Source organism: Bufo gargarizans, chromosome 1, assembly GCF_014858855.1.
Source record: "Bufo gargarizans isolate SCDJY-AF-19 chromosome 1, ASM1485885v1, whole genome shotgun sequence".
Lineage (NCBI taxonomy): Eukaryota > Metazoa > Chordata > Amphibia > Anura > Bufonidae > Bufo > Bufo gargarizans.
In genome coordinates, this window is record NC_058080.1 from 528,664,021 (window position 1) to 528,682,036 (window position 18,016).

The 18,016-nt window shown below is 47.3% G+C and overlaps 1 protein-coding gene across 2 annotated transcripts in view; it reads right to left on the reverse strand.

Moving 5' to 3' along the window:
• The window catches only part of MN1 (MN1 proto-oncogene, transcriptional regulator), a 46,338-nt gene extending 42,565 nt beyond the window's left edge, over window positions 1-3,773 (reverse strand). For both annotated transcript variants that reach the window (XR_006387397.1, XM_044275394.1), the window contains exon 1: window positions 69-3,773. Coding sequence is in view for 1 of the 2 variants with exons in the window: in XM_044275394.1 (XP_044131329.1) it covers window positions 69-3,513 (3,445 nt within the window). In the remaining variant the exon portion in view is untranslated. The remainder of the gene's footprint in view (window positions 1-68) is intronic.
• Between the last annotated feature and the right edge of the window lie 14,243 nt (window positions 3,774-18,016).

Consider the following 18,016-nt stretch of genomic DNA (forward strand, 5'->3'; position numbering starts at 1 on the left):
AGCATACATACATGACAACACTGTAAAGATAGACCTGAAGCAAGGAGTGTATAATTAAATGTATATACCTTCTTTGTTGGTTGGTTGGCTCTTTGATTTATCCCAAGGTGTGATAGATTTGTCATCTTCTTCTCCCTCCATCAATGATTTCTCATTAGGCATGTACCAGGTAGAATTATGCTCTGCCATGAGAGAGTCAAGGTCTATCGTACTCATAGCATTTTTGACATTGTCAGAGCAACAACTGTTCAATTCACTGTCCACATTTTGAGCAGTACAGTCAGTTTTTTTATTCTTCAACCCCAAGGGTTGGTCTTCAGAAATGCTGAACTGCTGTCTCTGAAGTTGTATCTGTGCTTGAAGTATCTCTAGAGGGTGGATCTCATCCTGGGTTGATGTGCTAGTTGGAGTGCGGACCTGTTCCATCCCTGGAGTGCCAGGGTGGCCAGCCCCAGTACTGCTCAACCCATAACTGTCCGGGAGAGAGGTAGTGTTATTTAGCATATTTAGACCCATGGGTTTTTGTCCATTAAGAAGTCCATGTTCATTCCGTTGAATTTTTGGAGACCCTGTTACCAAAGGACAGTTACTTGGTTTAGATATGTTGTTATCTGAACTAGAGGAAACTTCATCTTCATTGCCATATGTAGTGTTGACATCTTCAGAGAAGTCAACATGAGGTGAGCTGCTATCTGATTTAGTCACACTTTGAATGCCACTGTCCAAAGATGACATGAGGTCAGGTTGATCACCAAGTAACAGCTCACCACCTTTAGCCCAAGACGGAGACGTCAGAGGCTTGTCGTGAGGAGTCCCACCGGGCTCTACTGCATTTGCAGACTGGCCCTGTTGCCCTGGGCTGACCACAGCGCCCCCACTGTCTGCAGAATATTTATCAAAATAATTACCTGGGCTCACATGTCCACTGTCTCTTTTTCTCCTACCCCTCCCACGTCCACCACCAGTAACTGGTTTGCCATCATTGCCAGGAGTCACTTCAATATTGTAGTTTGGGGAAAGGCTTGTTTCTCCCTGTGTGGGTTGAGATGCCCCATTTTGCCCTGCAGGTTTGCTGTTGTTATTGGACGTACCAGGCCCCTGATTGGCTTGAGAAGAGGCCCCAGGAAAATATTCAGAACTAGTGCCATTTCCACTGCTGTTATTCAGTTCATTCTCTGTTTGACTCAGCTTTCTTTTCCCCTCCGCTTGGCTTTTTTTATTAAATGTTACGTTGAGGTTTGGGGCACCTAAGCTAGCAATCATATTCTGACAGGCTGTGGAAAGGGCAGCTAAACAGCTTTGTCCAAACATATTTTCCTTCGCACTAGCTTTATTGAATGATCCTAGGGACAGCGCCCCTAATTTGCTAGCTGTGGAGCGCTGGCTAGCTTGGAAATCTGACTGGGGTGGGTAGGAACTTGGGGATGAGTTTACTCCTGTTGGATTATGTGGTGTTGACTGTCTATTTGACCCAACAAATGGAAATCCTGACTGCTGTCCTATACCTGGTGTTGTGAAATCTGGGGGTCCCCTCCTGTCACTTGTAGAACTATTTATGCCCACCCCTCCACCCGGTGACTGCATTTGAGTTAAGTTAGTAATGTTGTTTCCAAACTGAGAGTGCATACTTGGAGAATGCAAGGCCTGAACATGCCCTTCTCCTGCCATCCCCAATGACTCCTGAAGACCCATCCTATTAACACCTGGCCTAAAAAGCATATTTGACCCATTCTGCTGTAAACTAATGTCATGAGATGCAGGGTCTGCAGGGATACTGGACCCACCCATCCTCCTTTGTAGAATATCTCCTGGTGGATGAGGTCCAGGAAACCAAGCATTTTCCTGACCCACATGTGGATTCTGAGGGTCAAAATTTGCAATCCTTCCCCCCTCACGATCAAAGTTAGGCTGCGGCATACTCCCCACTTGACCTCCATGGACAATGCTGCTTTGATTAACATCCCCGTGATGGCCCAATTGCTGCAAATTAGCCTGTCTCATTCTCTGTTGTTGGTTTCTGGAAGCCATTTGTTTAATCATCATTGCTGCATTTTGTCTCTGTTGTATGGATTGGTGATCTGGGCCAGGGTGCTGCAACGCTGGAACAGGGGGGAAGCTTTCTGGCACTTGGGGAGTATAGTCACTTGGGAGTCCAGGATAGGTGGAAGGAGAAAGGTGACTGTCCATGCCAGCATTGTGAATGCTGCTGTTATTCCAGGCAGCACAGTTATCAACACCGTGGTTATTTGGAAAGTCAAACCTGGGCCTTTTGGTAACATTCATGTAAGGGGCATCAAAGTGTTGCAATCTTTGATTTGGAGGTTGCTGAGGAGGTCCCTGCTGCATATTGAACATTGACTCAGAATAAGGATGCATATTTCTATTCTCCAGTCTTTGAATGGGATACTCAAACTGTGAATGCTGGGTCTGCATTACTGGTCCACTGTCTGGCAGGTTTGGGTTTGAGGTACTGCCTTCAGTCTGCTGCTGCTGCCTGGTAATTGCTGGCGGACAAGAGTTTTGTCTGGCAAGTAAACCTGTCTGCTGCTGCTGTTGTTGCAGGAGGGGATGCCTGGCATTCACTGCAGGCTCCATGCCCACAGGCATTTTTCGAGCACCTCCAAACCTCTCAAAGAATACCCCATGCTGTTGCTGTGGGTGAACCTTAGTCATGCCCACTATCCCAGGAGGTCTTGGCAAAACAGAAGCACCAGGAAAAGAACCGGCAGAAACCTGTCTCCCAGCACCATAATGCCCCTCAGAATCAGAAGGAGAAAACACAGGTACCTCAAAGTGTCCTGCTGGACCATCGCTGGGATAATTGTATTCCAGTGGATCAACACTCGCTTGATTGTGGATCCTCCTTTGTTCCAAACTATGAGAATCAGAAGAGGTGGATGAAGGAAGCCCATGGAAGGAGGCAGCTCGGTTAGGAGACTGGTCTAGGGGAAGGCAGGGAGCAGGGACAGCATGGTTAGAGGCAGTGGAGTTAGGATGTTGAAATTCAGGTAGGTTACCTGTTCTCTGCTGTCCAAAGCCTTCTCCTGCCTGGTTCTCCGCCAACTGTTCATACCCTTCACCAAAGGCTTGTGGATTTCCAAGATTATTGTTGTAACCCATGAGACGACCACCATGCAAACAAGAGGCTGTGGCATCAGGACCACCAAAGTTGCCACTGAAGTGAGGATGATGCTGGTGAGGGTGGCCGTGGTGATGCTGCTGCTGCTGGTTGTTGAAGAACCCATGGACCGGCTGTATGCCACCCGCGTGGATATCTGAGTGCCCCCTGGCATGATACCCATAGGGCTCTCCGTTCATGTTGAGGTTCATGCCCATCATGGAAGGCTCGTTGAGAGGTCCTATGGTGGGGTCCACGGCAGCAGACGACCCCGCGGAGTGGAATGCAGGGTTCTTGAAGTGAGAGCTCATGTTCATGGGCTGAGAGAAGCTCCTGTCTCCTTGGCCGGCGCTTCTGCTATTGATCTGCGGCTCAAACTGCTCCAGCCCAAACATAATTCCAGCCCCGGATCAGGGGGAAGACATGCCAGGCGGGTGTGCGGAGGAAGCGGTGCAGTGTGTGGAGGAGCTCACATGGTGGAGGTGATAGGGCCCGGCCGGAGCTCTCCAGTAAGCGCGGAGCGACAGTCCCCGCTGCCCTCACTGCTCCCGCATCCAAGTGGCCGCAACTTTCATCCGCGCCGCCCGCATCCTAGCCGCTGCCGAGGCGTCTGTGTCCGGCCGCACTGTGTGTGTCTCCTCAGCCCCGCACGGCAGCAACAAGTTTTGCATTTCAGAGACGAATCCCTCACAGCGGCTCCAGCCAATGTCAGCGCGCGGAGGGGGCGGGGCCACGGCGTTAAGGTGGTCCGACCACAGTACACCTAGACCCCTCCGCTGCCACACAGCGGGCACAGGCCATGCCAGCCACTGGGAGCACGACGTGGTCTTATTACTACACTTGTCTGTAGAGGTGTAGAGTTTCATGTCAGAGGTATATAATACAGCAGCATGGAGGCACTGGCTGCATGCACCCTATAATCCGGGGGGATCCCATGTGCAGTGTGAACACGTCCAGCACTGGCTGTATGCACCCGATAATCCGCAGGGATCCTGTGTGTAGTGTGAACACATCCAGCACTGGCTGCATGCACCCCAATTATCTGCAGGATACCATGTGCAGTGTGAACACGTCCAGCACTGGCTGCATGCACCCGATAATCCGCGGGGATACTGTGTGCAGTGTGAACACGTCCAGCACTGGCGGCATGCACCCGATAATCCGCAGGGATCCTGTGTGTAGTGTGAACATGTCCAGCACTGGCTGCATGCACCCTATAATCCGGGGGGATCCCATGTGCAGTGTGAACACGTCCAGCACTGGCTGCATGCACCCGATAATCCGGGGATACCGTGTGTAGTGTGAACACGTCCAGCACTGGCTGCATGCACCCTGATAATCCGGGGGGATCCCATGTGTAGTGTGAACACATCCAGCACTGGCTGCATGCACCCTATAATCCGGGGGGATCCCATGTGCAGTGTGAACACGTCCAGCACTGGCTGCATGCACCCTATAATCCGGGGGGATCCCATGTGCAGTGTGAACACATCCAGCACTGGCTGCATGCACCCTATAATCCGGGGGGATCCCATGTGCAGTGTGAACACGTCCAGCACTGGCTGTATGCACCCGATAATCCGCAGGGATCCTGTGTGTAGTGTGAACACATCCAGCACTGGCTGCATGCACCCTATAATCCGGGGGGATCCCATGTGCAGTGTGAACACGTCCAGCACTGGCTGTATGCACCCGATAATCCGCAGGGATCCTGTGTGTAGTGTGAACACATCCAGCACTGGTGGCATGCACCCTATAATCCGGGGGGATCCCGTGTGTAGTGTGAACACGTCCAGCACTGGCAGCATGCACCCTATAATCCGGGGGGATCCCGTGTGTAGTGTGAACACGTCCAGCACTGGTGGCATGCACCCTATAATCCGCAGGATCCCATGTGCAGTGTGAACACGTCCAGCACTGGCTGCATGCACCCTATAATCCGGGGGATCCCATGTGCAGTGTGAACACGTCCAGCACTGGCTGCATGCACCCGATAATCCGCAGGGATCCTGTGTGTAGTGTGAACATGTCCAGCACTGGTGGCTGCATGCACCCGATAATCCGCGGGGATACCATGTGTAGTGTGAACACGTCCAGCACTGGCGGCATGCACCCTATAATCCGCAGGATCCCATGTGCAGTGTGAACACGTCCAGCACTGGCGGCATGCACCCTATAATCTGCGGGGATACCATGTGTAGTGTGAACACGTCCAGCACTGGTGGCTGCATGCACCCGATAATCCGCAGGATCCCATGTGCAGTGTGAACACGTCCAGCACTGGTGGCTGCATGCACCCGATAATCCGCAGGATCCCATGTGCAGTGTGAACACATCCAGCACTGGTGGCTGCATGCATCCGATAATCCGCAGGGTTCCTGTGTGTAGTGTGAACACGTCCAGCACTGGCTGCATGCACCCGATAATCCGGGGGATCCTGTGTGTAGTGTGAACACGTCCAGCACTGGCTGCATGCACCCCGATTATCTGCAGGGATCCTGTGTGTAGTGTGAACACGTCCAGCACTGGCTGCATGCACCCCGATTATCTGCAGGGATCCCGTGTGTAGTGTGAACACGTCCAGCACTGGTGGCATGCACCCTGATAATCTGCAGGATACCATGTGCAGTGTGAACACGTCCAGCACTGGCTGCATGCACCCGATAATCCGGGGGGATCCCGTGTGTAGTGTGAACACGTCCAGCACTGGCAGCATGCACCCTATAATCCGGGGGGATCCCGTGTGTAGTGTGAACACGTCCAGCACTGGTGGCATGCACCCTATAATCCGCAGGATCCCATGTGCAGTGTGAACACGTCCAGCACTGGCTGCATGCACCCTATAATCCGGGGGATCCCATGTGCAGTGTGAACACGTCCAGCACTGGCTGCATGCACCCTATAATCCGCAGGATCCATGTGCAGTGTGAACACGTCCAGCACTGGCGGCATGCACCCTATAATCCGCGGGGATACCATGTGCAGTGTGAACACGTCCAGCACTGGTGGCTGCATGCACCCGATAATCCGCAGGATCCCATGTGCAGTGTGAACACGTCCAGCACTGGTGGCTGCATGCACCCGATAATCCGCAGGATCCCATGTGCAGTGTGAACACATCCAGCACTGGTGGCTGCATGCATCCGATAATCCGCAGGGTTCCTGTGTGTAGTGTGAACACGTCCAGCACTGGCTGCATGCACCCGATAATCCGGGGGATCCTGTGTGTAGTGTGAACACGTCCAGCACTGGCTGCATGCACCCCAATTATCTGCAGGATACCATGTGCAGTGTGAACACGTCCAGCACTGGCTGCATGCACCCGATAATCCGCGGGGATACTGTGTGCAGTGTGAACACGTCCAGCACTGGCTGCATGCACCCGATAATCCGCAGGGATCCTGTGTGCAGTGTGAACACGTCCAGCACTGGCTGCATGCACCCGATAATCCGCAGGGATCCTGTGTGCAGTGTGAACACGTCCAGCACTGGCGGCATGCACCCGATAATCCGCAGGGATCCTGTGTGTAGTGTGAACATGTCCAGCACTGGTGGCTGCATGCACCCCGATAATCAGCGAGATCCCATGTGCAGTGTGAACACGTCTAGCACTGGTGGCTGCATGCACCTGATAATCCGCGGGGATCCTGTGTGTAGTGTGAACACGTCCAGCACTGGTGGCTGTATGCACCCGATAATCCGCGGGGATCCTGTGTGTAGTGTGAACACGTCCAGCACTGGCTGCATGCACCCGATAATCCGCAGGGATCCTGTGTGTAGTGTGAACATGTCCAGCACTGGTGGCTGCATGCACCCGATAATCCGCAGGGATCCTGTGTGTAGTGTGAACACATCCAGCACTGGCTGCATGCACCCGATAATCCGCGGGATCCCATGTGCAGTGTGAACACGTCCAGCACTGGTGGCTGCATGCACCTGATAATCCGCGGGATCCTGTGTGTAGTGTGAACACGTCCACCACTGGGTGGCTGCATGCACCCGATAATCCGGGGGGATCCTATGTGTAGTGTGAACATGTCCAGCACTGGTGGCTGCATGCACCCTGATAATCCGCGGGATCCTGTGTGTAGTGTGAACACGTCCAACTCTGGGTGGCTGCATGCACCCGATAATCCGCAGGGATCCTATGTGTAGTGTGAACATGTCCAGCACTGGCTGTATGCACCCTGATAATCCGGGGGATCCTATGTGTAGTGTGAACATGTCCAGCACTGGTGGCTGCATGCACCCGATAATCCGCGGGGATCCTGTGTGTAGTGTGAACATGTCCAGCACTGGTGGCTGCCTGCACCCGAAAATCGCGGGGGATCCTATGTGTAGTGTGAACACGTCAGGCACTGGCTGTATGCACCCTGATAATCCGGGGGATCCTGTGTGTAGTGTGAACATGTCCAGCACTGGCTGGCTGCATGCACCCCGATAATCTGCAGGGATCCCGTGTGCAGTGTGAACACATCCAGCACTGGAAGCATGCACCCGGATAATCCGCGGGGATCCCATGTGTAGTGTGAACACGTCCAGCACTGGCTGGCTGCATGCACTCCGATAATCCGCAGGGATCCCGTGTGTAGTGTGAACACATCCAGCACTGGCTGTGTGCACCCTGATAATCCGGGGGATCCTATGTGTAGTGTGAACACATCCAGCACTGGCTGCATGCACCCTGATAATCCGCGGGGATCCTATGTGTAGTGTGAACACATCCAGCACTGGCTGCATGCACCTGATAATCCGCGGGAATCCTATGTGTAGTCTGAACACATCCAGCACTGGCTGCATGCACCCGATAATCCGCAGGCATCCTGTGTGTAGTGTGAACACGTCCAGCAATAGCTGCATGCACCCGATAATCTGCGAGGATCCTGGTGGTAGTGTGAACATGTCCAGCACTGGCTGGCTGCATGCACCCGATAATCCGCGGGGATCGCATGTGTAGTGTGAACACTTCCAGCACTGGCTGCATGCACCCCGATAATCTGTGGGGATCCCATGTGTAGTGTGAACACATCCAGCACTGGCTGCATGCACCTGATAATCCGCAGGGATCCTGTGTGCAGTGTGAACACGTCCAGCACTGGTTCACACTACACATGGGATCCCCGCGGATTATCAGGTGCATGCTGCCAGTGCTGATCATGTTCACACTACACATGGGATCCCCGTGGTTTATCAGGGTGCATGCAGCCACCAGTGCTGGACGTGTTCACACTACACACAGGATCCCGCGGATTATCGGGTGCATGCAGCCACCAGTGCTGGACGTGTTCACACTGCACATGGGATCCCGCGGATTATCGGGTGCATGCAGCCAGTGCTGGATGTGTTCACACTACACACAGGATCCCTGCGGATTATCGGGTGCATGCAGCCACCAGTGCTGGACATGTTCACACTACACACAGGATCCCTGCGGATTATCGGGTGCATGCCGCCACATGTTCACACTACACACAGGATCCCTGCGGATTATCGGGGTGCAAGCAGCCAGCCAGTGCTGGACGTGTTCACACTGCACATGGGATACTGCAGATTATCGGGTGCATGCAGCCAGTGCTGGACATGTTCACACTACAAACAGGATCCCTGCAGATTATCAGGGTGCATGCAGCCACCAGTGCTGAACGTTTTCACACTACACACAGGATCCCCGCGGACTATCAGGTGCATGCAGCCACCAGTGCTGGACGTGTTCACACTGCACATGGGATCCCGCTGATTATCCCGCGATAATCCGCAGGATCCCATGTGCAGTGTGAACACGTCCAGTACTGGCTGCATGCACCCCGATAATCCGGGGGATCCTGTGTGTAGTGTGAACATGTCCAGCACTGGTGGCTGCATGCACCCTGATAATCCGCAGGGATCCTGTGTGTAGTGTGAACACGTCCAGCACTGGCTGCATGCACCCCGATAATCCGGGGGATCCTGTGTGTAGTGTGAACATGTCCAGCACTGGTGGCTGCATGCACCCTGATAATCCGCAGGGATCCTGTGTGTAGTGTGAACACATCCAGCACTGGCTGCATGCACCCGATAATCCGCAGGATCCCATGTGCAGTGTGAACACGTCCAGCACTGGCTAGCTGCATGCACCCCAATAATCCGCAGGATCCCATATGCAGTGTGAACACGTCCAGCACTGGCTGCATGCACCCCAATAATCCGCAGGGATCCTGTGTGTAATGTGAACACGTCCAGCACTTGTGGCATGCACCCGATAATCCGCAGGGATCCTGTGTGTAGTGTGAACATGTCCAGCACTGGTGGCTGCATGCACCCCGATAATCAGCGGGATCCCATGTGCAGTGTGAACACGTCCAGCACTGGTGGCTGCATCCCCCCGATAATCCGCAAGGATCCTGTGTGTAGTGTGAACACGTCCAGCACTGGTGACTGCATGCACCCTGATAATCTGCGGGGATCCTGTGTGTAGTGTGAACACGTCCAGCACTGGCTGCATGCACCCGATAATCCGCAGTATCCCATGTGAAGTGTGAACACGGCCAAGACTGGCTGCATGCACCCGATAATCCGCGGGGATACTGTGTGCAGTGTGAACACGTCCAGCACTGGCTGCATGCACCACGATAATCTGCAGGGATCCTGTGTGTAGTGTGAACACGTCCAGCACTGGCGGCAGGCACCCGATAATCCGCAGGGATCCTGTGTGTAGTGTGAACACATCCAGCACTGGCTGCATGCACCCGGTAATCCGCAGGATCCCATGTGCAGCGTGAACACGTCCAGCACTGGTGGCTGTATGCACCCGATAATCCGCGTGATCCTGTGTGTAGTGTGAACACATCCAGCACTGGCTGGCTGCATGCACCCGATAATCCGCGGGATCCTGTCTGTAGTGTGAACATGTCCACCACTGGGTGGCTGCATGCACCCGATAATCCGCAGGATCTCATGTGCAGCGTGAACACGTCCAGCACTGGTGGCTGCATGCACCCGATAATCCGCGGGATCCTGTCTGTAGTGTGAACATGTCCACCACTGGGTGGCTGCATGCACCTTATAATCCGCGGGATCCTGTCTGTAGTGTGAACACGTCCACCACTGGGTGGCTGCATGCACCCGATAATCCGGGGGGATCCTGTGTGTAGTGTGAACATGTCCAGCACTGGCTGGCTGCATGCACCCGATAATCCGCGGGATCCTGTCTGTAGTGTGAACATGTCCACCACTGGGTGGCTGCATGCACCCGATAATCCGCAGGATCTCATGTGCAGCGTGAACACGTCCAGCACTGGTGGCTGCATGCACCCGATAATCCGCGGGATCCTGTCTGTAGTGTGAACATGTCCACCACTGGGTGGCTGCATGCACCTTATAATCCGCGGGATCCTGTCTGTAGTGTGAACACGTCCACCACTGGGTGGCTGCATGCACCCGATAATCCGGGGGGATCCTGTGTGTAGTGTGAACATGTCCGGCACTGGCTGGCTGTATGCACCCCGATAATCCGCGGGATCCTGTGTGTAGTGTGAACACGTCCAGCAGCACTACTACATGGAAACGTGTGGAGAGTATACCCTCCATGTAATGAAATCTCCTGAGGATACAAATCCCAAACTGTAAAGTATTGGGGTAAATATAGAATAGCAGATGGCGGAGGAACACGATTAAGTCCTGTCTTCCCTCACACCCATCATACTCCGTGTCCTGTCTTGTAGATGGATACAAGAGTGACAGCAGCCAACTACAGTGTACAGCCGGATTTCTACAGAAACATCGTTATCTATCTGTCTATTATCTATCTATTTATCTATCTATTTATTTATCTATCATCTATCTGTCTATTATCTATCTACCTATTTATTTATCTATCTATCATCCATCTGTCTATTATCTATTTATCTATCTATCATCTATCTGTCTATTATTTATCTACCTATTTATTTATCTATCTATCATCTATCTGTCTATTATCTATCTACCTATTTATTTATCTATCTATCATCCATCTGTCTATTATCTATTTATCTATCTATCATCTATCCAGGGGTCAAGTCCTGGGAAAAAAAGTGTGGGAACTCACCCAAGATCCACTGCAACCCCCCCCCCCCCCCTCAAAAAAAAAAAAAAAAGCACAGAAAATCTAGCACGCTGTAATTTGTGTAGCTGCGGACTGAGCCAAATGTACACATTGTGATCAAAACACAATATCATAGTGCCATCCTCTCCCCCTGTCCCCTAATGTGCCAGTATCAAGTTCCTCTCTCCTACCCCCTTCATGTGCCAGTATCATGGCGCCAATAGCCCGCCTCCCCCGTGGCAGTAAAGTAACAGTCTGGTATTTAAAAAAAAAAAAAAAAACACTTTTTAGAAAAGTTTGTCATGGGATTCGAACTCATGACCCCTACACATCAGAGGCAAGGCATATGCCCTCACAGCTATGAAAGCTGTCTAGCTAATAACTTAAAAAAAAAATATAAGACTTCTACTGTAGGTAACTTTGCCCACTGTGTATGGATGTAGCAGAGCTGGGTGTGTTGGGGCAGCTGTCATGTGTATGGTTGTACACTAGGTATCAGTACACTAGGTATCAGTAGGAGTCTTAAAAAAAAAAAAACACTTTTAGAAAAGTTTGTCCTGGGATTCGAACTCATAACCTCTACACATCAGAGGCAAGGCATTTACCCCCACAGCCATGAAAGCTGTCTAGATAGTTACTTAAAAAAAAAAAAATAAGACTTCTACTTATACCTAGTGTACTGATACCTAGTGTACAACCATACACATGACAGCTGCCCCAACACACCCAGCTCTGCTACATCCATACACAGTGGACAGCTGTCATGTGTATGGTTGTACACTAGGTATCAGTACACTAGGTATAAGTAGAAGTCTTATATTTTTTTTTTTAAGCAACTACCTAGACAGCATTCATGGCTGTGAGGGTAAATGCCTTGCCTCTGATGTGTAGAGGTCGTGAGTTCGAATCCCAGGGACAAACTTTTCTTAATGATGAACTTCTAAATGATCTCCTATGTGTCAGCTGCGAAGTGACTGAACATACTCGCAGCGTATTAGGCCGACAGAAGAAGTGAAGGAGATGATGTCAGTAGGGGGCGGGGCGCCATGAGAGGAGTCACAGACAGCAGCAGCACCGCACAGACAGCTGTGAAGCCGCTTAGCCTGCCCTGCACAGTGCGCTTCACCCCCTGATTTCAGCCGCGTTCTCCTGGCTTGAGGCTTGTAAAGGGAACGGCGTTCCTGCCATGAAAAAAGTGCAGGAACGCCGTTCCCACGCGTTCCCCCTCCACTCGACCCCTGCATCTATCTGTCTATTATTTATCTACCTATTTATTTATCTATCTATCATCTATCTGTCTATTATCTATCCATATCTATCTATTATCTATTTATCTATCTCATCTCTATCTGTATATTATCTATCTGCCTATTTATTTATCTATTATCTATCTGTCTACCTATCATCGATCCATTTATATCCATATATTACATGGTATATTGTATTTGGAAGTATAGGCTGTATGTCTCCACATCAGTGTGTGTACTCATCAAAAATAGATAATGGTATGCAGGGGGCGTAGCTATAGGGGAAGCGGCTGCTTTGGGCCCTGACCCAGAAGGGGCCCATCCAGGAGGAGGAGGACTAAAGGATTTGGTCAGGGCCCCCTCAACAGTATTACACAATGAAATGATATACAGTGACAGTATAGACGGTGTATAAAACTGATGGAACAGCTGCCGATTCTGGTCTGAGAGAGCGATCTTTACTAGCCACAGGAATGGGGGCAGCATGAAAGGGAGGGGTTGCGAAGAAATTACTGGGGGATGGGGGCCCTATTCAAAAAATTGCTGTGGAGCCCAGTCATTTCTAGCTACACCACTGATGGTATGTATATGTTCACACATCTGTCTATTATCTATCTATCTATCCATTACACATCTATATACTATCTATTATCTATCTGTCTATTATCTATCTATATAAATTGACTGAACTGCACGGCACTTCAAAAATCAAACGTGTGTTTATTCACCAAGTGACAGCGACGTTTCGTCCGCTCAGAACCTTTCTCAGGCTGATAAAGGTTCTATTGAGTGGACCGAAACGTCGGTGTCACTTGGTGAATAAACATGTTTGATTTTAATAGTGCTGTGGAGTTCAGTCAATTTATATTTATGGTTGGTGGATCGTCTCTACAGCCACTGGCACTCCGCTACTCTTCTTACTGCTGTGCTGCTTGCCTTTTTGCTTTTTTTTTAAATCTATCTATTATCTATCTATCTCCTATCTATCTATTATCTATCTATCTATTATCTATCTATCTATCTCATCTATCTATCTATCTCATCTATCTATTATCTATCTATCTATCTATTATCTATCTATCTATTATCTCTCTATTATCTATCTATCATCTATCTGTCTATCATCTATCTCATCTATCTATTATCTATCTATTATCTATCTATTATCTCTCTATTATCTATCTCATCTATCTATCATCTATCTCATCTATCTATTGTCTATCTATCTATTATCTCTCTATTATCTATCTCATCTATCTATCATCTATCTCATCTATCTATCTATCATCTATCTATTATCTATCTCATCTATTATCTATCTATTATCTATCTATCTAATATCTCTCTATTATCTATCTATCTATTATCTATCTATCATCTATCTCATCTATCTATTATCTATCAACTATCTATTATCTATCTATCTAATATCTCTCTATTATCTATCTATCTATTATCTATCTATCATCTATCATCTATCTCATCTATCTATTATCTATCAACTATCTATTATCTATCTATCTAATATCTCTCTATTATCTATCTATCTATTATCTATCTATCATCTATCTCATCTATCTATTATCTATCTATCATCTATCTATTATCTATCATGTATCTATCATCTATCTATCATCTATCTCATCTATCTATTATCTATCTATCTCTTATATATCTCATCTATCTATTATCTATCATGTATCTATCATCTATCTATTTTCTGTCTATCATCTATCTCATATATCTATCTATTATCTATCATGTATCTAGCATCTATCTATCATCTGTCTGTCATCTATCTATTATCTATCATGTATCTATCTATCTATCTATCTATCTATCTATCTATCTATCTATCTATCTATTATCTATCTATCTATACAGGGCCAGGCATAAATCTGGAACCCTGTAAAGTCTGATAGAATAAAATAATAATCTGTAATAAATAAAGAATAATCTAAGCCCTGGCATGTGTAAATTAAAGGAGGAGGAAGCCAATTTGTATATTGCAGTAGATTTTAAAAGGATTTTTTTCCCTGCAAGATCTGGATGCTGTGCTGTGATTAAATATTGATTTTATGTAATTAGTTTTCATGTGAACTATCCTCCTTGCTGATGGCTTAGAGATTTCACAAGTAGAAAAGAAATGGATTTGGACATGGAAATTATTACTTTGCAAAGTGACGGGGGAATGGGGACTTGTGATCTGTTTGCCTGGCACAGTTTATGGGATATATATGAAATGGGATCATTATAAAACTCTGGTGTGATGTCCTGGCAGCGTCAGCACAGAGAATCAGTTACCTATACTAGCTGAGCCACATATGGAGGAGAGGGACATAGGCTGGTGCTTTATGAGGCATCTTTGGAACTTGTTTTCCTTTCACATAAAAAGGCATCAGATCTAAGACTAATTATGAGTAGCCTAAGTCCAAAAGGCTTGGATCTCATTATATGTAACAATGATTTTTTTTTTTAGTTCAAAGTCAGTTCAAGAGGATTTCTTACAAGACTGGTACAATGTATAACTTAGCTAGTAGGAGGACATTCTTCAGAACAGCCACACTGCCCCCTAGTGGTCACCTCCTCCGTTGGCCCCTGTATGAAAAAAACGCTGGATTGATTAGTACTGTTCATTTTAAAGGAACTTTTCCTTGAATGCTTTATTTTACCATCATAAAGTCACCTCGGCTGCTACATTCCAATAACTTCATCCCATTTCTACTGGTTCTGGGTGGGAAGCTTGAATGCAGCATGGTACGTACAGCAAAGATAATCTGTTCCTTCTAGAACTAACACTGGGGGGTTCTCTGGGGAAACACAATCCTTATGAATATTCCAGCAGTGTTTAGACCTTGTGGCCTGCCAGCTAGGAATTACATTCACCATCACATCTAATAGCATTGCCATGGTAGTACGTCTATTTGCATAGCTGTAAGGAGGCCAGGCAGCACATATATATATATATATATATATGTTACATTGTTATTATAGGAGTGTATCCAGAAGGACAGCACACTATACACTGTTTTCGCACTCCCCTGGACCTATTCTTGTCTCGCTGACACTTTTCCTGTCCACTTCTACCACTTGCTCTTTAGTAACAGAATAGCACCAAGAAAGTGATGGTTGCTGAGGAGCCACCAAGGAGCTTCTGACCAATAGTAGTGTTTGCTTATGAAACATGTAATGTGCTCCCTAGTAAGAGGTGAACATGAGGCTCCTGGGCCCAAATGCAAAATCTGTAATGTTGTCCATGCTGCGCTTTTATCTCCGTCAAAAATCCCAGAACACTTTCCAGATCCGGCATTTTTTCCCATTGTCATGCATTAATGCTGGATTCAGCCCCAAGTGTTCCTGCAAAACCGATCCGTTTTTGCGGTCTGCGCATGCTCATACTGCAAAAAATGTGAAAAAAAAACAAATGCTGGATCCGTTTTGACATCGGAGAGACGTATACGGCATTTCAATGCATTTGTCAGACGGATCAGGATCCTGATCCGTCTGACAAATGCCATCAGTTTGCATATGTTTTGACGGATCCGGCAGGCAGTTCCGGCGATAGAACTGCTTTCCGGAATCCTCTGCTGCAAGTGTGAAAGTGCCCTAAGCTTGGAAGTTTTTTTCGTTTTTTCACAAGTGCAGTCCGAGCTCGTAACCGTCTTGATTGCTGTGCAGATAGATAGATAGTAATAGATGGATAGATAGATAGATAGATCCATAGATAGATAGATAATAGATAGATCCATAGATAGATAGATTAGACAGACAGACAGACAGATAGATAGATAGATAGATAGATAGATAGATGGCTAGATAGATAATGGATAGATCCATAGATAGATTAGACAGACAGACAGATAGATAGATAGATAGATAGATAGATAGATCCATAGATAGATTAGACAGACAGATAGATAGTGATAGATAGATAGATAGATAATAGATAGATTAGATAGATAGATAGATAATAGATAGATTAGACAGACAGATAGATAGATAGATAGATAGATAGATAGATAGATAGATCCATAGATAGATTAGATAGATAGACAGATAATAGATAGATTAGACAGACAGACAGATAGATAGATAGATAGATAGATAGATAGATAGATAGATAGATAGATAGATCCATAGATAGATTAGACAGACAGGTAGATAGTGATAGATAGATAGATAATAGATAGATTAGACAGATAGATAGATAGATAGATAATAGATAGATTAGACAGACAGACAGATAGATAGATAGATAGATAGATCCATAGATAGATTAGATAGATAGACAGATAATAGATACCGTAGATAAATATACAGATAGAATAGATAGATATGAGATTATTAGATAAACATCTAGACAGATAGATCCATAAATAGATAGATAATAGATAGATAGATTAGACAGATAGATAGATTAGATAGATAGATAGAATAGATAGATATGAGATAGATATAGACATCTAGGTAGATTATAGATAGATTGATAGACATTTTGATTATTATTGTGTCAGCAGTAAGCCATGTCGCCTGCTCCCTCTGTATTCTCTGTAGACAGTCATTTCAGGTCAGGGAAATGCGGATTGCAGTATACAATCTCTGTCTTCTCACACACATACATGTCCATATACGTTTTATTATTTGAGATTTGAGCCAGGCATGGATGATACTAAAATGTTACATGTATAGAACACAGTACATCAGTTTACTGTCAGCTCTTATTCCTGGAAAGGTACGCCATTCTGAAACCCAAATTCACAAACCTGCAAGCGTTTATATTCTCTGAGCCTTCCGTATACATTATGGAAAATGTTAGTCGTTTGTCTGTGAGATGTCCTCTTGTGTGTGTTATTTGACCTAGTGTATGTGTATGTATATATATATATATATATATATATATATATCTTTCCTGTATTATTATATATATACAGCATATTACAGGAACTGGCGTGAAGCACACAAAGCTCAAGAAAGACCAGTTGTTACAGTAATTCTTTTAATTGACAAGCTTAGTGTTAACGTGAAATAACTGACATTTTTTTAACAGATTTGCAGTGAAATATAGACTGTACCACACATCGTTATTTCTTGCAGGGACAGCAGGTCTCCATTAGAGGAACACTTACAATAAAATATATATATATATATATATATATATATATATCCTAGCAATTGCTCTCTTATGGCTCATGCACACAAACATATTTTTGGTCCGCACCCGAGCTGCATTTTTTTGTGCAAATGGGCTTTTACCACCACTGCCGCCACTTTCCAAAAAGGGGTGGTGGCGGGGTGTGGGTGGAGTCATTGGTCCCAACAGATTTATCATCCTTTACTCTAGTTTCCTAGCGTAAATGATATGATCTGAGCGAGATGCGGTCAATCTCTCACTGGTCTAGATGGGTTTGTGCACTGTATCGCAGCTGTGTAGCTAGAGTGGGCAAGCAAGGCTGAGCGGAAGGGGGCGTCAGACACTTCCATAGGGCACATGCCACCACTGCTTGCCTGCTTCCCGCTCCGGCTCAATGGGGGAGACATATCAAAACTGGTGTAAAGGAAAACTGGTTTAGTTGCCCATAACAACCAATC